At 40.7% G+C, this 20,725-nt stretch overlaps 1 protein-coding gene and 1 long non-coding RNA gene across 6 annotated transcripts in view; both read left to right on the forward strand.

The window, feature by feature from the left end:
* LOC135350491 (uncharacterized) overlaps nucleotides 1-20,725 on the forward strand; it is a 30,861-nt gene that overhangs the window by 5,973 nt on the left and 4,163 nt on the right. The window contains exons 1-9 of one of the 4 annotated variants that reach the window (XR_010399166.1): nucleotides 13,493-13,590; nucleotides 14,182-14,453; nucleotides 14,755-14,807; nucleotides 14,893-14,933; nucleotides 15,156-15,252; nucleotides 15,444-15,530; nucleotides 15,715-15,748; nucleotides 16,171-16,312; nucleotides 16,765-16,876. This is a non-coding gene — a long non-coding RNA (uncharacterized LOC135350491). Of the gene's footprint in view, nucleotides 1-13,492; nucleotides 13,591-14,162; nucleotides 14,454-14,754; nucleotides 14,808-14,892; nucleotides 14,984-15,155; nucleotides 15,253-15,443; nucleotides 15,531-15,714; nucleotides 15,749-16,170; nucleotides 16,313-16,764; nucleotides 16,877-20,725 lie in introns of those variants that run through there. The other 3 variants (XR_010399165.1, XR_010399164.1, XR_010399163.1) reach the window with 3 other exon arrangements.
* LOC135348048 (uncharacterized) lies at nucleotides 1,263-8,587 on the forward strand. Of its 2 annotated transcripts, none has more exons than XM_064546190.1 (18): nucleotides 1,263-1,339; nucleotides 1,486-1,788; nucleotides 1,841-2,119; nucleotides 2,187-2,390; nucleotides 2,444-2,644; nucleotides 2,731-2,916; nucleotides 2,973-3,107; nucleotides 3,157-3,209; nucleotides 3,269-3,310; nucleotides 3,357-3,410; nucleotides 3,462-3,509; nucleotides 3,581-3,628; nucleotides 3,679-3,720; nucleotides 4,011-4,164; nucleotides 5,972-6,099; nucleotides 6,267-6,432; nucleotides 7,724-7,874; nucleotides 8,120-8,587. In XM_064546190.1, exons 1-18 carry the CDS (start codon nucleotides 1,288-1,290, stop codon nucleotides 8,217-8,219), a joined length of 2,346 nt encoding a protein of 781 aa, XP_064402260.1. In that variant the 5' UTR covers nucleotides 1,263-1,287; the 3' UTR covers nucleotides 8,220-8,587. The 2 variants fall into 2 exon arrangements, with proteins under 2 accessions (XP_064402260.1, XP_064402268.1); XM_064546198.1 differs by having other exon boundaries at nucleotides 3,357-3,407.

Below are 20,725 nucleotides of genomic sequence, written 5' to 3' on the forward strand. Positions count from 1 at the left end.
GAGCTGTTAGGGTGCGCGAAATTTTTCGGTGACCGGAAGCCACACACCCTAATTAATGACTCATTGCGCATGTGCAAGAAATAGCCACACCTTGCTTCAATTAAAATACTGCTAAAGCTAGCTAGCTAGCCGTAGCTATAGCTAGCTTAGTTGCACTAAAGAATCAAAGTTACTAGTATAGTATAGCTAGCTCTTGGACATGCTGTTTGTCTGCCACTAATCTATACCAGTAATTCCCAGGCTAAAGATTCATCAGAGAAGGTGGGGCTCTTAGTGTAGTTTTTGCAGAGAAAGGGGGGGCTCCAGCCCCCAAAGCCCTCCCCCTCCCTACGCCCCTGGTAGTTTATTTGCTATTGCCCTACCACAAATTGCAAGGAGACAATTATTTGGATCACATCATCCCAAAATGAGGCACCACCTTGTACGTTGTTTTGAATGAAAAACTGAAGAAGATTTTTGAAGTCAAAAGAACTAAATAGCCACAAGAGACCAGAGAGATTTTCTAGCATTGTGATTACTATAATTATACTGCCCTTGTCTCCACCCTGACTCTTACAATGAAATGATACAGTGTGATACGTGCAACTCGTGGTATCATTATACGTATTAAAGTATCTCCACTAGCAGCTATAGCTAGTTGTAGATATAAATAGAATTTTAGGCTTTCGTTATCTTCCACTGCTGTTTTTGTTTTCATAATAAAAATTATTATTTGCACTGTATTGTTTTTGTTTTTCGTGCACTGTAATAATTATTGTGGTGGATGTTGTTGTTTCAAAATTATATTACTTTACAGTTGATGTGAAAATGTTAACGGAGTGTTTGACTAAGTGAAGTACAATAGTTAATTAAGGAACAGCTATAGACAAAAAAAACTATCACTTGTAACAGGTCTCTCACAGATATATAACAGTCTTGAACTTATTGTAATATGTATAATTATAGCTGTATGGTGCAGTCTTTTGAGGTCTGGATGTACTTAGTAGCCCTGGACCTCCGCTGAAATCTCTCCAAGTTAAATTTGGGGGGGGAGTCATTTGTGACTAGGAGTCAGTGACCGGGGAGGTCATTTATTCCTAGGCATGAGTGACCGGGGGTCACTGGTGACTAGACCGGGAGTCATTATTTAGGGGAGTCACTCACGCCTATGACACCGGTATAAAAACACTACTCCAGCATGCAGGATGTCACGCCCATCATATTTACCTAGAAGAGGCGTGGCCCGCGTCATGGCCGAGTTTTCGCTTTTTAATTAATGATCTGCAAATTTAGCTCTTAAAGTTAAAGATGTTTTTAACCTTGTTCATGGTTTTATTGTGTTTCCATAGTGTTGTCTATGGTAAGTCTACTAAGCATATAGAATCCAAAAAGCTTTTCTCGACTTTGTTTTCATATCTCAGTGCCTTCTAGTACTTACAGTATAGTATACATAAAACAGCTAGTCTAATCTCTATTATAATCACATAATTATTTGTATTTCTTCAGCCCAATATTCAGTGAGTGTGGAGAGACCATGTCCAATGGAAACAGTCACTTTCACCTGCACTGCTGCTGGAGATTTCTTGAGATGGGAACCGTCAGATGTGACTCGCACGATCGCTGTCCGCTCCACCTCTGATCTCAATGTAGCCAGTGTTGTATCAGGTTACACTGTGACACTGATTGCATTCAACGACACTACTTTAACGTCTACTCTGTCAAGAACAGCAAAGAATGGGACCACTGTGTCCTGTGTGGGTATTGTGCCTACTCTAACCACTATAGGATCTTCAACAATCCGATTGGTTGGTGAGTTGCAGTTAGTGTCTCGTCTATTGTCTGTATACAATAAGTTACATAGATCTACCAGGACCACCTTCCACCATCAGACACTCCATTCCGAGCAGCTCATCCATTGAAGTCAGTGTATCTGTACAGTGGAACCCTCCTACTGAGACTAGTGGTAGAGATGACCTCACATACACAGTGACCATCTCAACTCCAGCCCAGCTCTCTGATACTGTCCTCACATCCACCTCTATCACTGTGATTGCTCAATACAATGTGAACTACACTGTCAGTGTTGTGGCTACCAATTGTGCTGGGAACAGTACAACCGCTGAGTACAGCTTTACAATTGGTGAGTCGACATCGTCTTTAAACATGCAGTAAACTACATTATTATACTGTTTCTGATTCCTTTGCAGGAGGCTGTCCTGTGTTGACCAACCCCATGAATGGAGCCTTTGGATCAGTCTCCAGCAGATTACTAGGATCCACAGTAACCATCCAGTGTGATGTTGGGTATGTATCTGTTGTTACTAGTGTGACATGTGAGGGTTCACTGATGTGGAGTCCAGACCCTGAGGCTATTGAGTGTACATCACTACCCACGCTCTCTCCCACAACTCGTGAGTTAAGCTCTTGGTTATACAAAAAAATTAATTATTTTTTCACCTCACAGCTCCAATGAACTGCACAGCTTCACTATCCTCACCACAGAATGGCACTATCAGTAATCATTCAGTACCAGCTACTCCTGGTACAAAAGTGACCTTTCAGTGTGACGATGGACTGTTCCCTGAGGGCATAATGACTGCCACCTGTCTAGCTACAGGAGGGTGGGACAAGATCCCGGCGGAGATCGTCTGCAGAAATGAGTCTAGTAATTTAATTAACCTTTTTGCTTTGAGCTCAAAGCTTAAATTTATTCGTTCCATTTTACTACAATTGTATATTCCTTGTACTCAGTTTCGTGTGTCCTGCCTGTCCCTCCACTCAATGGAACATTACTCAACACCAACTCTCTGAACACTAACCCAGTCGAGGGCTCGGTCATTACCTTCCAGTGTGATCCTGGGTTCTCACCGGTGGGTGCAGTGACTGTCACTTGTAACAACTCTGGTCTCTGGGATCCTGACCCGACTCTGTTGGAGTGTAAGTTCTGTGTATGCATGCATGTACATGTAACAGTGATGTATAATGGCCTATAGGTGTGGCAGCTCCAACTGTTACTGGTGGGAATGATGCTGCTATAGCTGGAGGTGTTGCTGGTGGCATAATGGTCGCTTTACTTGTCATTTTGTTGATAATAATTATCTTATTGGTGGTTCTCAGAAAGAAAAAAGGTGAGTTGACTAATTCTCTGGTACAAAAACTGATAGTTGTTTTTCTCAGAGATTGTGAGGCATAAATCAAATGACAGTATAGAAATGGATCATAAGTTTGATGTAAGCGTAACGTGTGTAGTCTCTGTGTATTGTTATGAGCCATGCCTTTTATTATACAGGTGGAATACAGTGCACTACGACACAATGGGCCTACAAAGAAGGTTAGTTTTCTTGACTCGTTTTTCACTCACTAACTCTTTAATGCAGTACCAGCCTCCAGCAGCGGACGAAGAAGGTTACAATAGAATCACTCATAATGTGGTGAGTATCAACGTATTGTGTGCATTAGCTAAGTATTGCATCACCTCACAGAATCCTGCTTCCCTCACCTATGATGAGGTCACCATCAATAGTGATAAGGTGTATAGTATAACCTCATCAGCACACACATTATGATGCTGCAATGATGACCATTCTTATAATTAATACAGAAAATAGCGGTCAATGAAGAGGGATACAGCGTGATGGACACTGGACAGGTATATGAAACTCGTCTTGACTTAATCATTTAACTCCACTGTTTGTATAGGGTGCTCAGAAGATGCCCGGCTATGGCCAGCTCGGCAATGTGGTGAGTGTGTGTGTGTGTGTGTACAGCCGTTAGTGAGACTATTGTGACTAATGGGTGTTGTTCGTTCAGTGGCATTATAACTACTATTTTAAAGTTAAACAAATCATCTTGGTAACAAAGAAACTGTTTGTGTAGTGTTATTAGATGTGGCCTGTGTGGTGCATTAATATATACATTGCTTTACTGCAATATCCTAGCTGCTTTGCATTGTACAGATCTGTAACAAAAACTGTACACTCTATAATTACAAGTAAGGCTATTCTTTACTCTTTCGTTTCCCGACACCCCAGGCAACAGTGGAGCCGGTAATCTATGCTGCCCTTAGCACTAGCCAACCCCGCAAGAAAGGGGCTGCCGCTGTGGACCATCATCAGGTGACCTACGCCACTGTGGATAGTGATGCTACCATGCAACAGGAAGCTAAGGCTGCCATCCTCCCAAGAGGTGAGTATGCTTGCGTAATTTTATGATTCATTGTTCATCATTGGACATGTGCACAGCAGCATAATTATATGTTATCTGCTGGTGTGTGTTTCACTTTGTGTGTCACTTTGTGTGTCTGTCTGTGTAGACTGCTATTAATTATAGCTGCTCAATAGTCAATGAGTTGTGATGGAAATTAGGTACCGTTCTAAAGAAGGAATAAACATTAGTGATCACCTAAACCCATATTCCAGTACAAGCACTTCTTTGTATTTAAATTGGTGGACTTGCGCAAATAATACTTCGTTCTCGAGTTGTACCTATTTAAAGCGCGATTGCAGTCTTTTCAGAATACTGCGTAGCAAAACTTGTCCATGAAGTGTTGCTACTCTACTTACTTGTTCTCTGCACTAGAACGCTAGCTATTGATAGCTGAAAGAGCGTTAAGCTTTGGCGCAGGCACCAGCACCCGTGGTGCTTTCATTTTGATAGATAATTGCATGCACAAAGAGTATGTTTATTTGTGTACTATGATGCGTCCGTTCCTGGTAGTTTTGATTTAGAAATATCTATAGTGATCGAGTCATGAGTTTTCCCATTTTGAAATCTAGTGTTGTCTGTTCCTGGTAGTGATGTCCCTAGTGAGTTATGAGTTCTTCCCATATTGTATGATTAAGAAGAAGTGTGCTTAAATATTTATATGTTGTCTGTTCCTGGTAGTTTTGATTAGGAACTTAGGAAGTTCCTATCTTGTCTTCCCTAGTGTTTGTTTTGTCTGTCTGTTCCTGGGTGTTGTACATCACCTCATTTCATCAGCTGATTAGGAGACAGTGGGAAAAACACAAGTGCATGATCCTTGATAAGCTGTCAGCTGTATGGCTTCTGGTTTTACCCTTATGGTTGGAGTGTTGTGAGTTGTACATGTAGCTTTCATTGGTTCTGGCTTGTACTGCCCTTTGCAGCTCACTTGGAAGTGTAGGGCAAATGATCAATTGCAAAAAACCACTTGAGATAAGTGTAACAGTTTACATAAGTAAACCACAATACTATATAGACCAGATCTTTACGTTTTGTTGTTGTAGTTTTTCACGCTATTTGTTGTAGCTCACATAAGCTTACGTGAAGTTTTGGCAAACAGTATTACTGTAAAATGCAAAAAACCACTTTCAATGTAACAGTTTACAGCTAAACCACAACTTGGCCAAATCTCTATCTACAAGTACTCAGTTTGGGCTGTAGGAGTAGCTTGATTACGAAATAAACTGCCTGTTCGTCTAGCTATTGTTGACTGAGAAACAGCCTGCTGCTGAACCAGTCTCCAATTCTCTGCCACAATGACATAGTACGCCACTTAACTCCTCTTGATAAGGATTAGTTTTTCATGGTTACCCAACCAGTAGTTTATGCTGAATACTGTACTAGGTATAGCTAGAGATCTATATATCCACATAAAGATCTGAATCCAACATTTTAACTTTGTCCCTTGTTCTATAGTATTGTGGTTTACTTGTGTAAACTGTTACACTTATCTCAAGTGGTGTTTTGCAATTTACTATTTGCTCCAAACTTCCAAGTGAGCTGCAAAGGGCAGTAGTGCTGCCCTGAAGCTGTAGCATTGCCTACTGCTGTTTTAACAGTTAGTGCAGATACTATTTTAATAATTATCATTTATAGTTTTCATTAGTGTTCAGCTTATGAGTTTTTGTTTCATTCTCACTCTCACTCTCTCTCTCTCAACACACACACACACTCTCACACACACACACACACTCACACACACACACACTCACACACACTTACACACGCACACGCACACGCACACACACAGCCTCAGCCCCGGCTGATGTGGACAAGCTCCTGGACATTGACCAGGCCTTGGTGCAGATCAGGTCAATGAAACACAAATGGAGGGAGCTGGCTGAGACTATGAGGGTGCCAGAAACAATGATTGAACAGGTACGTACTCGAATCCATCAAGGGTCAAGTCAGGAGTACATGACATGCACATGTACAGTACATGTAGTGTACATACATACATGACTACGTGGTGTGAAGGAATGTGTTGTTTACATAGATAAAGTAGAAGTGCAATCTATTGTTGATCTGCTACTCACTCATTTTAGATCGAGGATTCATGTGGAATCAACCATGGTGGCTGTCTAACGGAGGTGATCGACCAGTGGATGAGGAGTTGCTCTGGGCGACCAACCTGGAGGGAGCTGGCTGATCATCTCCATAATATTGGAGAGGAGCAATTGTCACAAGAACTCATGACTATCTACGATACTGGTGAGTAGTGGTTTCACGTGTGTTGCTTGAAGTGTGACCCTGCTACATGTATATGAAGTCATAATGATTATTGTTTGCTGTCTGATAGATTATGGTTTGCTCCTGACAGTAACTAGCCTCGACCCCTGGCCGATCCGTCTCCAATTGAACGCTAGGTCGCCTACTAGGCCTGGTATTGATTGTATTTGGGCGTGATCTGGGCGTGGTTTTTTAATACATAAAACAAATTGACTCGTGGTACAACAAAAAATGAATCCTCCAACAGTGGTCTTCAACAACAGCCTCTGGGGCAGTATACAGCAGGAAATACTTCCCAAAAGACACTTCTTTGGCAGTGGCAACCAAATCTTTGTCAATTCCTTTATTGCTACTGCACTGAGGATGGCAGCAGAAACACCTCTATTGTTTAAGACTCCTGATCTGGTCAATCATGAGTCTCATGATGAGAGATACAAGGGGAGAGACAATTAACAAGAACAACACTTTTGTCAACAGGAGGAGCCTTGGTCCTACCTAGCTTGTAGTCCATTAAAAAGGGTAGCAACTGATATAGCAGAGAGACTTGCCATACCCCGTTGGGAACCAGATAAACACGTCCCTTCCCTCAAACAGGAGCTTGAGAGCCTGCATGGGCCTGTTCTGCCATGAGAGTGAGGCCATCTTGCTTCAAACAAGACAACGAGTTGCATGCCATAGCTAGCTAGCTATAAATTGAGAACATGACACGGAGCTAAATTACTGTAACTTTTACGGGAGTAAAATGCCTCTACGTACACCTTTAGTATTACAGAAAAAAAGCAGGAAACAAAATGTAAAGAATCACTGCTTTCGTTTCCGGTTCCTGCCACGCCCAGATACAATCAATACCAGGCCGTATTTTTCAACTTCGTTCTATTAAAAAAAAATCGGCTTGGGACCGAGGCTATAGTAATGCATGAGAATATTCATAGACAGTAACATAATAGCTTTCACTAATAAAATAATGTTGTTGTATTAATTAGAGAGCTGTATATGGTGTGTGTATGGTGTGCTTAGAACAGAGATCTTTGCTAAAGGATTATAGTTCTACAACAAGGTTTATTTACTCCATGCATACTGGCTCTAACTACAATTTAAAAATGACATACATGTAGTGACACACACATACACACACACACACACACTCACACTCACACACACTCACACTCACACACACTCACACTCACACACACTCACACTCACACACACACACTCACACACACACACACACACACACACACACACACACACACACACACTTACACACTCACAGGTCGTCTCCCAGTGGAGTTGAACATGAAGGCAGTACCAAGTACCGTGTACAAGTACGACCGAGCCCCTCCCCCTCCCCTCCCCTCTCGAGCACCCACAACGACAGATGACGACCCCGGACTACCAAAGCTTCCCTCACGTCCTCCTAAAGCGTAAGTTGATTGAATGCACAAACATTCTCCCATGTAACTTACCACTACAATAATTATTACAAAGTTGTTAATTGTGGGCAAACCTTAATCCAACGAAGGGATGGTGGTGTCAGTAGGTTAGGTTAATATCATTGTGCATCAAGTACACTCCCGTGTCGAGTGCTAGCTACAACTATATAATGTGCATCAAACAACACACTTTTAATTAGCTTAGCTACTTAAACATTATTCCTTCCCCTATACAGAGCTGGTGCGGTAATGGTTCCAGCCCGTCCCCCTAAACCAGCCCATAACAATGAACCTCCGGTACCTGCACGCCCGTCCAAGCAATATGCGAAGCATTAGGTACTGGAGGTACTGGGTCATAACTTGTTAGTGCAAGAATCAACTCATATCCTTTAGGTGACATATTTTCATAGGTAGTAGCTGCTAGGTGTGTGGTAGAATACAACAAACATTTTAGTGCTAGTATAAGAATCAACTCAATACATGAACTCATTGACAAGCTTATTATCCCCCATAGTTTAGTCACAATCACTTAATTGTCAGCTTACATGTTTAACATGTTAAGAAAGTTTTAGGTTATTTCTCTCAATTCACAAACATTTTTTAATCGATCACTGCTTATATCAAGAACATTATTTTGTGTACATACAATTATAGTGTACTGTACATGTCTGCTGTCTGTTGGTTGATGGACATAATATTGCTGAGCAGTCAACATACCCTATGATGATATACATGTAGTATAACCATTGATTACTGTGTTTCATATGCCTCCATTGATAAGTGTCCTCTGTTCTTGTGTGATGCATGTGTATATATGTATCCACTATACATGTAAGACGCACAGTTCATGATCATGGCGTTATCATATTATTATTTCTAACTCTGGTTTGTTTCTATAGATATAAATTGTATAGGAATTCCTGTTTGCTATACTGTATACCCAGTTTAATATAATAATTATTATGGGTTAATCGTGTAGCCAATATCCTATTATAGTAGCTTTATTGGCCTGAGATTTGCTTGTCATTTCCTGTCTGCCTATGTCACTTCCTCTTATTATTGGGTGTGTCTGGAATTCACTGGGGAGCCCCTGCATTGGTGGGAAGCTTGGTTGCTTTTATGGCGTACTTTTAATGTTTCCGTAATGCATCGTTGGACTCTACACAGAAACTTAATAATAGAATGCTATATAATTATAACCTCTAATTATTCTTTATATGTACACGTACATGACAAGGCTTTCAGCACATGACAATCAACACACTTGACACAATGCCAACTGTCTATATACCGATGTTCTCTACATTAAGTGCTGTACATAGCATGTATCTATAGGTGGGCAGGCATGCACTAATGCATGTTGGTTTTCCCTGCTATGAAAGCAGTTAGTATGACCATGTTAGGTTATAAAGTGAACGTAAAGTCCGTTTACTTTCCTGCATGGTTGTTTATGCATGTGTTGCCAGCAGCTGTGTATAGGTGTATATAATAATGTATTGCACATGTTCACACGTACATTATAGCTATTTGCATAGAAATGTTGATGTTCAATACAATAGTTGTTGTCATTCTCTGGGATAGTTATTATAGGAAGATTATTGTCTGTTTGTGGTAGTTGGGGTATACTTATTTCAGAAAATAGTTTCTATAATAACATCAATTTTAATGGCTGGTGGTTTACCCTCTTTGAATGCTGTAAACACTTTAAGTGCATTCATTTGCCTATGTGAAGGAGAGTAACTGCATCTAAGGACATTCATTAGTCTTCCTCCTTTCTATGAATTTTCATATTTCTAGGGCAGCTCTCCAGATGTCCAGCCACAATCTTTCAAATACCTAGGGGCCAACGGTGCCTAACAATTAAAAGGGTCATTTAGCAAAGTGAGAGACTGTGATAACAAAGCTATAGGGAGGGACGGGAAATAAATATTAAACACGCAATTTGTTTTGACTACCCTGACTATGATTATGGAGCATTGTGCATTAAGTCCCCTTAAACGTACACAGTATGCTCATGCATGGCTGCATGTTGACCTATATTTGCCTGTGGTAAGAGTCACTAGTAGTTAAGTGAGAGCTTAGGCCCTGATAAATTCTGCTGGGAATAATTTTAGCATAATAATTATGTCCAAAGGCATCAATGTTGACTCTTGGTAAAGATCATTTCATTAAGTTTTGCATAACGACGTCCTAATTCTGAAGGTGCATGATCAATTCAGCAAGACAATAATTGTGTCAGTTGTTACGTTACTTCTTATAATAGACGTAAGATAGGCTTCACTCTTTACCTAATCAGCTTCAATAGTGTCTAAGTTATAGATAGTACATGGGCATGAGGTATCTATGTGTTATAGTGTCCTATATCACGAGGGCTTTGCCCGAGGGATGAGGGACACTATAACCATAGATACCGAATGCACATGTGCTAACTGATTTAGATCCCACTTTTCATTGGCTGCCTCAGGCAAGAAGTGTATCTATAAAAGCAGCAAGCCTTAGCAACAGCTTTATTTTTGAAAATGTCCTGCTCTGACAAGCTAGTCTAGATGATTTCTGCTAAAAAAACCTTTGCATTGGCCTTGCTTCAACATTGAAATGGACAAACTAGTGACTCCACCTTGTGTAGGAAGCGCTCTGCAACAAATGAGCCCAGCCTCCTCTTTATCTGCACTCAAGCCCCACCCCAGCTCAAGCTTCTCAGTAAACTGTTCTGATATGTACGGCTAGCTAGCAAGGAATAGCTTGCAGCAATGCTACAGTGCACTATCGTTCCCAAAAAGACACAGGAGTCTACTGCAATTTAAAACATGGCTGCAGGATAGAAACAGAAGTCAGGAGGACGAAGTTGACAAATGCTACAAGTTGAAGACATGCTTTCATGCTTGTGACAATGGACCCAGAACTGTTAAAATCATTGGCTCTTAGTGTTCCTCGACAAGAAAAGATACTGGTGAACCCTACCATCAACTCAGCAAATGCTATAGAAACTGCATGGTAGTGAAAAAACTGAACAGCCATAGCTAATTATCATGCAGCTACAGCTTTATTATCATTTCTGTACATTCAAAAATAGTACTTGTACTTTATACCCTCAAGCTTATAATTCCCTGGGAAACTATGAGATTATGGCTCATAATTCCCTGCTAAACACACACAAGTGGGATCTAAAGTATATGTAGTACATATTCACTCGTGAACATACACAAGATGAATAGCTGTGCTCATACCGGCACCATCATTATTTTGAACTTTACAGCAATTGTACAAAAAATAATTATTGGCTTGGTGCAAGACTACAACAAAAAAATAAGTACAACCGTCTCTTTAGGTGAAACTGGTGCATCAAGATGGAAGTGATTTTTTTATCGATATATATAATTATATATACATGCATACTCAAATTTTGTTGAGGTGATCTTTCCATGATTATTATTGTCACTTGTGATGATAGAACTCCTTTAGATCCCATTTGAGTGTATTTAGCAGGGAACTATGAGCTATAGTACCGGTACTATAGATTGCTCTGGGCTACAAACTACAAGATTGTACATTGTATTGTGATTTACAAGAAGATACACATGTAATAACATAAAAATTATTGTAGCTAGATGCTTTGTCTAGTAATATAATAACAGAACTAGAATGAAAGAGAGAAGCTCTAGTTTCTTTTTTTGGCTTTGTTCGAGAGTAGTAGGAGACGCTCGTTTTTTGGGCGGCAGTGTGCTGTGCTTTTTTGCTGCAAGGCTGGATGTATGGAAGTGCTGGGATTCTAGCTTTGGCTTCTTCCTAAAGTTCCTTTCGCTTTGTTCAAGAGTAGTAGTATAGGGCTTGTTTGCTGCAAATTATAGCTTAGGTGTCTTCCTTTCGCTTTGTGAGAGTAGTACGAGCCGCTTGTTTCTTGGGAAGTGTGCTGGGCTTGTTTGCTGCAAAACTGGGGGAGGAGCTGGATGTTTCCGTTTTGTGGGTGGAGCTAGGACTATAATTTTGTCCATCAACTGAGGTGGAGGAACAGGGTTGACTTGAATATATAGAGACCACAGATTTAGTAGAGACACAGAGATGCCAACTTCAGATATTAGTTTTCAAAAGAATAATGATGCAGTTGCTATAGGTTGGCTGTTTATATAGGTTGACTGTTGCTAAGCTAGTGCATTTCTAGTAGCCAATAGGTTTTGGGATCTAAATCAGTTAGAACATGTGCATTCGATATCTATGGTTATAGTGTCCCTCATCCCTCGGGCTAAAGCCCTCGAGCTTTGGGACACTATAACACATAGATACCTCATGCCCATGTTCTAACTATAACATAGATCTCCCTGAGAGTTGGTATGATATAGGTATGTACCAATTAGTTATTATGACTTGGTGCCATCAATAATAATTATTGATACAAACGTGATATCTGTTCGATATTTAGATCCCACTTGTGTGTGTTTAGCAGGGAATTATGAGCCATAATCTCATAGTTTCCCAGGGAATTATAAGCTTGAGGGTATAAAGTACAAGTACTATTTTTGAATGTACAGAAATGATAATAAAGCTGTAGCTGCATGATAATTAGCTATGGCTGTTCAGTTTTTTCACTACCATGCAGTTTCTATAGCATTTGCTGAGTTGATGGTAGGGTTCACCAGTATCTTTTCTTGTCGAGGAACACTAAGAGCCAATGATTTTAACAGTTCTGGGTCCATTGTCACAAGCATGAAAGCATGTCTTCAACTTGTAGCATTTGTCAACTTCGTCCTCCTGACTTCTGTTTCTATCCTGCAGCCATGTTTTAAATTGCAGTAGACTCCTGTGTCTTTTTGGGAACGATAGTGCACTGTAGCATTGCTGCAAGCTATTCCTTGCTAGCTAGCCGTACATATCAGAACAGTTTACTGAGAAGCTTGAGCTGGGGTGGGGCTTGAGTGCAGATAAAGAGGAGGCTGGGCTCATTTGTTGCAGAGCGCTTCCTACACAAGGTGGAGTCACTAGTTTGTCCATTTCAATGTTGAAGCAAGGCCAATGCAAAGGTTTTTTTAGCAGAAATCATCTAGACTAGCTTGTCAGAGCAGGACATTTTCAAAAATAAAGCTGTTGCTAAGGCTTGCTGCTTTTATAGATACACTTCTTGCCTGAGGCAGCCAATGAAAAGTGGGATCTAAATCAGTTAGCACATGTGCATTCGGTATCTATGGTTATAGTGTCCCTCATCCCTCGGGCAAAGCCCTCGTGATATAGGACACTATAACACATAGATACCTCATGCCCATGTACTATCTATAACTTAGTAAGCCAGTACCACAAAGAGACTGTAATTCCCATGTTCCACTGCAATAGCTTTAGGATCAGTGTCAAAAGCTTTCTTAAAATCTAAAAGTTCTCTAGCCTCATTTCCAAGGCAATACATCAGTACACTAACTTGAAATCGAGACTAGAGGACAGTTAGCCTCATACAGGTTCCCTGCATGAGACATTTTTCGTTTGTAACTCCTCTCGATCCGGTTCCTTTCCAATTATCAGCCTCTGTGGTTACGAGAGATCGAGTTCCTGGTCCACCTCCCCACAGAGAAGAGACGACCCTTTATCAAATGATGGTTATAGATTGCATGACCCTTTATCCGACCTTGTCTCACTTGATGTTTATTGTGTAGTAGGTCTTTACCTGCTGTTTTTGTCGATGAGGCCCCCACGTGGAGGGAGCTGAGAGATCATCTCATGCTCAGTAAGATTCTCTAAATAAGCGACACTTGGACATTTCTCCCATAATTATAGCACAAAGCTTATACATGTATTCATTTTTGTTGTGTACATTAAAACTCTACTTTTGCGAAATGTAATTATTATTTTTAAAAGTGTCGCTTTAAATTAAATCGAGGTTTTACGGTGCATGCACGTATACATACGTGTACCTACAGCGCAACCACAGTATGCATGAATCATCCTTAATCGGTTCTTATTTTAGTTGTTCCCTTTTATTGGAGCTACCCCCCCCTCCCCTACACACTGTACAGTTATTAGAGCTATAATTGATGCTTCATGCTTAGTGTAGTGGGTCTTTACCGTCTGTTATGGCTTGTGTGATTATTGCTTATCCATTCAGAAGTCTTTACCAAATCTACCCACCCTAGCAGAATGTGCATATTGGTTGACAGATGCTTACCGTTTACAAACCTTTCAAACCTTTCAAATGGACTACTTTAAGATTAAGATACATGCATGTACATATCCTAATAATTTTAGCAGTCTCAATCTTGCTGTGCATGTGTGTGTGTGTGTGTGTGTGTGTAGGTGGACTTTTACATCTCCCATGCAGAGCCAGGCGGCCAACCATGCAGTGAGAGAGGCATGCAGTCTGCATCTGTACTGCAGAGCTGGGCACTAAGATTGATGGATGGTCATGTGATAGTGCCTGTGTAACCTAAACTCATTTTGGGGTATCATAATTTTTGGGGTCTCATAACTTTTCTAGCTTAGTAGCTAGCACACATAAGTATGTTTACACATTACAGCTCAGCAACCCCCCCCCCCCACACACACACACACACAGATGAAAGGATTGTCTAAGACCGTATGTGGGGACGACTGGTGAGTGTACTGGTGGAGTGTTTCCATTGCGATGTGTAGAGCTGTGATGTATAGTGGGGTATGGGATAAGGGTGTGCTAGTTGTGGTAAAGTTTTCGTGGTTGAACACTCAACCAAACAGTCAACTATAGCTATCCTAGTCTAACGATTGACTTTGAATCAAATTACTGATAAAATAGCTAGCTGGGAGCTGTACTAAAGCATAATAGCTAGCTGGGTTCCATGGCACTCTGGGATCCCCCTCTGTGATCCGCCACTGCCTAAGAAAATGTTTACTCACTTCCTACATGTTGTTATTGCAGTATCAGCAGACAAAGAAGGCTACAACCAGAATCAGCCATGATTAAATATTTTGGTGGGTATGATGTATTGTGCATGTGCAACACCAGGCAGGTACGGGAAACTTGTCTTGACTCAATCCTTTTCACTCCCTTCTATAGAGTGCTCAGAGGCTACCCGGCTATGACCAGCTCGGCAATGTGTGAGTGTGTGTGTGCGTGCGCGCGTGCGTGTGGCCAGCTTGGCAATTTGGTGAGTGTGTGTGTGTACAGTCATTAGTGAGAGTATTGTGACTAATGGTATTGGTTTAGGTTGGTATTGTAACTACTACTTTCAAGTTAAACAAATCACTCAAAGAACTGTTTGTGTAGATGTGTCCTGTGTGGTGCATTAATACAATGCTTTACCGCTTCACATTGTACAGATATGTAACGGAAAGGTATTCTTGACACTGTTTGTTTCTGCATACACTCTGTCAGCTGCTGGGGAGAATTATCCTCAGAGGGAGAATATAGTCCAATGTGAGTCTTTGAATATTATCTACGTAGCCACATGACTTGGGCCAACAACTCAAAGCCTAGGACGACTGCATGTATAATTATACGCATTATATTGTGTCGTTCAGAATTCCTTTGTACATGTATTTACGCCAGGTTACTGTTTCAACGTACATTTCTACTCAATCTTTGATGTGATGTTAATGTGTGTGCAGGTGGACTTCTACATCTCCCAGAGCCGGGCAGCCAACCATGCAGGGAGAGAGGCAGCCTGCATCTGTACTGCAGAGCTGGGCACTAAGGTGAGTGGATGGTCATGTGATAATAACCTACATGTATATCCCCTAAAGTCCGATATCATGTGTTCAGTAGCACACATAATAATTATGTTCACACATTACAGCTCAACAATTCAACCCACCCCCAACACACACACACACACACACACACACACACACACACACACACACACACACACACACACAGGTGAAGGATTGTCTGAAACCTTACGTGGGGACAGGTGAGCCTGTGAGCGTGCTGTTGTTGTTGTAGTGTTTCTATGACGATGTGTGGAGCTTTATGGTGTATAGTGGGATAAAGGTGACAAAGGTGTAATAGCATCAATATGCCCCACATTGACGTCCTTTTTTCAGAATGGTAGTAGCAAAAAATTATTTCTTGTTGTATTGTACATTTGTAACATAACTGAAGATTCAACATAATCTTCTTGATATGAAAGAGTCATTTAAAAGAGAAAAAACACATTCAGCAGCAGCAGAGGACCGTCCTATTTGTACCGAATTCACCAAATTCAAAATTTTAACCCTATTATGCCAGCATAATTTGCCAGGGCCTATTGTTGTGTATTGTAAATAGAGCTATAATAATTATGCACAATAGCAATTTAAACCAAATCTAATCTAGCTTATGCTCCCCCTCCAGTTTCCTTCTCCTGCTTGGAGAGCTGAGTGGTGTGAGTGGGTGTGGTGACCGAGTGTCCTCCCTCCTCCTCCTCTGTGCTGAGACACTACAACACAATCACTACCCTCAACACCTCAACCTCCTGGAGACACTGCTCAAACTGGTGAGATTGGTGATACATAAAAAGATTCAGTATGACCACAGAGGAGGTCTGACATGCGTGTAGGAATCACTATAGCTATAAGTTCAGTGCATTGACGTCATTGCGTGATAACATCCAGACCAAAAAATACACTAGCACTTGTATGCATGTCGGACGTCCTCTGGTGATGACCCTGTGCTCTCTATGTCTATAAATTTACTTTAGTGTGATGCATGTTGTATTATCGATAGCATGGGTTGAAATTTCTTGGACAGCTAGATCACCTAAATTTCCTTAAAAGCTGACGTAAGAAACTTTCTCCATAATAATTATTATACTTGTATTTGTGTAATTTTACTGTGACTATACATAACTTATTTGAGTGTGTTTCCTAATTTAAGCTATTTCAATAGAATGATAATGAATCTACATACTCTACTTATTACATGTACCCCCCCCCCCCCCACCCACAGAGCAGTGACAATGCCCTGGTGGTGCAATATGCTGGAGTGGACTGTCTCACTTCACTCTGTCAGCTGCTGGGAGAATGATCCTCAGAGGGAGAATAGAACAGCACAATCCAATGTGAGTCTTTGAATAATGTCTATATACGTAGCTACGTACATGACTTAAGCCAACAACTCAAAGCCTATAAGACAACTGTCAAATCATATATACCGTATTCACCCGAATTACCGGGACACTCTATTCTAAGGGACACTTCGGACTTACGTAATTTTTTTCATTCTATATTAAGGAACAACGGGAAATGTAAATATTTTTAGACGTCCCGATCTAATTAGAACGAAAAAGAGTATGTTAGCTCGATAGAGACTCAAAACTCTTAGAAACTCTCTGGATTCTACTCTCTGGCACCGTAATATGTCACTGACGGTTGAAGACACCTTTGTAGACATGGAACCCGCGTACACAGCTTCTAAACTGCACGAAAGACATTTTAGCTGCAGAGCTAGCCTCGGCCTGGAATCGAGGCCTTGTACATACCTTAAATGGGGAAATATTCGTTCTAATTACTACGGGACACCCTAATACAAGGGACACTTCGACTTTAACGTAATTTTTCTTGCTCTATTCCAAGGGACACTGCAAGCCGTAATTATTTTTTTGTGTCCCGGTAATTCGGGTGAATACGGTAGTGTCATTCAGGATTCCTTTGTACTATGTGTATGCATATCAGATCGACGTTTGCCACTAGTTGATAATTAAGACCTAATTGTTAAGTACATGGGAAAATGCCTCGGAGACGGTATACTATGGGACTTAGTGTACCCATAGATAATAGAGCACAGAAAGGGATTGGAAACGTAATGATATTCATAGCATTCTTGGTTCATATGCGTGTCTCCATCACGTGACCAATTAATGGTGGGGATTTAATAGAGTTACATGACAGGTGGCAATGGTTTAATATTCCTATGGCAAGCAGCAAGCTAGTCTCCAGGCGCAGGCTAGGCAGAAACAGTCACTGGTAGTACTGCAGCAAGTGAGCTTGATTACCAATATCTGTGGAAAAAAATTGTGGCAGTGCTTGCTCAGGGCCAGGGAGACTTATCTCAAACTGTGATCGATGTTTCAAGGTGCAGCTCAGGAGTTGGCCAAGATTGAAATAAATGAGAAGAACACCATTACTACTTTGTTCGATGTATGACGGCACTAATAAATATCTAGACTGGATGTCAGCAAGAGATGGAACCTGTGAACAATAGCAATAACAAAATTGTTACCATTAAGTTTACCTTTTCTGATAAGGAATCATTGTGATCATTGTGTATGTGTGCACTGTTGGGCTGGTTTTGAGCCTTCAAGACCCTAGTCGGTGCCTTTCAGCATTATTACATTTAATTTACCAAACGTAAACTGTCTATGTTCCATCAGTATTACCTACACATACATACGTACATGTACATGCAGGACATTTTAATGTTGTGATCTCTCAGAGTATTTATATGTTAATCTTTATTAACCATGCATTTCTACAACCACTTCTTAGCAAATGAGACTCCTTAACACTTGTTCTTAATCATTTGCAAGGTCAGGAAAACTCCACACAGCAACCAATGATTCTGCACTGATTTACTGTTACAACTGGTCCTTAAACATGTATTTGGACTAATCAACAAGACAGTGCAACACAGTGCTGTCAAATGAACCTACTCTTGTTTCTAAAAATGTACAAAAAACTTTAATAAAGTTCTAAAAACTCCACAAGTATAATATTATTGTAACACTTTGACTCTCTACTAACCTTTCTTCATAGAGGTTTTGCTGCAGAAAACAGAGATTTAACACTGGTATAGCACACATAAGATGATTGCGGGGGTGGCTACACAGTTTTGTGGTCTAAAGCAGATTCATAGCCATCCAATTGTCAAAAGAGTAGAATAGTAAACAAACAATTAACACTTGTAACCGCGAGACACGCATATGACACAGCTGCAAGATGTCACTACGTGGGTTGTATACTGGGTCACGTGAACGTTTCCAATCCCTGTCTCTATTATCTATGGTGTACCTATACAACTTACTTAGTATCCTAGTCAAGCATCGAGGCAAGCTAGGTTTGTGTGTGCGCACTGCGCACTGTAGTATCTAAATGAGTTAGACACTAGCTGTTTGTCGGTGTCTGTGTGATTTAGAAGCCCTCAGCCACTTATAGTACCCTCGCTACGATCGGGAGGCTAAAACAGTGCCCTTGGGCATCTTTCTAAATCCCATAGACACCTCCAAAATATGAGTGTATAACTTTTATATGATCTACGTGTCACCATTGTGAGAAGTGCCTCAGAGGTGGTAATCATGTACTGCATAATATAGAGGGTGGGAGTAGTTGCATTTTGTGTAAACATTTTTTCATCTGCCAAACCACACCCAAAATGTCAGTAATACACTTACATTAAAAATCAGGTTTGGGGAAGCCAGAACTGACCAGTATGCGGAATAGCGTGTGGCTGCATATTGAGGTGACCTGGATTAGAGAGAGTCTGCTATATATAATAAAAGCACCGCGGGTGCTGATGCCTCGGTGGAGGTGCCAAAGCTACATAACATAAAGCTACTATATAGCTATAGCTAGCTTTTATACACACATTGATTATAATTATCATGATGAATTTTGCTGCATGCAGAATCCAGAATCACAGGGAAACTCAAAGAGTGGGTAATGATCGATGATGATTGTTGTTAATAGCGATCGACGCCAAAAGTTCAAGTCTAATGGCTGCAATCAAGTCAGCAGAGCCTTGCAGCTCTCTTCTCACTCTTGCAGCTATCAATAGCTAGCGTTCTAGTGCAGAGCTAACTACTAAGTAGAGTAGCAACACTCGGTGAACAAGTTTTGCTACGGACTCTTCTGAAAAGGCTGCAATGGCATTCCAAGTAAGCAAAACTAGGCATAACTCGAGAACAAAGCTTTATTTTGCAAATCCACAAATACCAAGCCAAGAAAACATGACTAGAAGCCTATAGAAACTCTTACTTGCACTTCATTGATCCTTGAGCAGCTGAAACAGTCTACACACACAGACACACACACAGACACACAAACACGCTACCGTATACCTCGCTTGCGCATGCGCACCGAGGCATAACTAGTGTTTAAGCTGGCGCTGTGCTAATGCCTCTCACCATGTTTTTGCTTTCGCTCAAAAGTATTAGAGTGTTATATTAGTTTCTATAATGAATTTCATATTAAAGTTAGCTTATCTATATAAAGTCACTGAGAAGAAAAGACTTATTTACATGCATCTATTGTTATTATTTATTGTATTATGTGGCTTACCAGGACCTCAAGAAAGAAGAAAATTGATTCTTCCAGGATCCGTAGTTCAGTGTATATAATATCTAAGAAGAAAAGACTTATGTACATACATATTGTTATCTATAATTATTGTTATATTGGTAGTGTTTTGTGGCTTACCAGGCCCTCAAGACAAAAGATGATTCTGCCAGGAGGATCTGGATCTGGATCTTGGATATTATTTTCTCATACATGGGGAATGAGCGAGCATGCGCATTACATCCACAGGAATAATTAAAGCAAAGAGATCAATTTCACAAATGGATACTGCTAGCTAGCTGTTTTAACATATATTTTCTGAGTATTGTAGCTAACAAAAAGCTAGCGCTTTAGTGCAAGGCTAACTCATATGTTGAATAGAAAGTTTGTGCGGACAGATGATGCTATATATGAAAGATTCTGAAGAGACTGCAACAGCCTTCAATGTGAGTCAAACTAGCCATAACTCGAGAAAGAAGCTTTAGTTTGCTAATCCACAAATCAAAATCCAAGAGAACGTGGCTAGAAGCCTATAGAAACTGTTAGCTTTCGTCGCATTGCAACCGTTGAGCAGTTACAGCTGGAACAGACGCACACACGCACACACACACACACACACACACACACACACACACACA

This window comes from Halichondria panicea, chromosome 1 (genome assembly GCF_963675165.1).
Source record: "Halichondria panicea chromosome 1, odHalPani1.1, whole genome shotgun sequence".
In the NCBI taxonomy this organism is placed as follows: domain Eukaryota; kingdom Metazoa; phylum Porifera; class Demospongiae; order Suberitida; family Halichondriidae; genus Halichondria; species Halichondria panicea.

Excerpts from the sequence above, each read along its gene's own strand:
- LOC135348048 (XM_064546190.1), top strand. The coding sequence starts at position 1,288 with ATGTTTTTAACCTTGTTCATGGTTTTATTGTGTTTCCATAGTGTTGTC. Across the intron at positions 1,340-1,485 it reads TTTCCATAGTGTTGTCTATG|CCCAATATTCAGTGAGTGTG; the intron begins GTAAGTCTACTA and ends GTATTTCTTCAG. Across the intron at positions 3,311-3,356 it reads ACAATGGGCCTACAAAGAAG|TACCAGCCTCCAGCAGCGGA; the intron begins GTTAGTTTTCTT and ends TCTTTAATGCAG.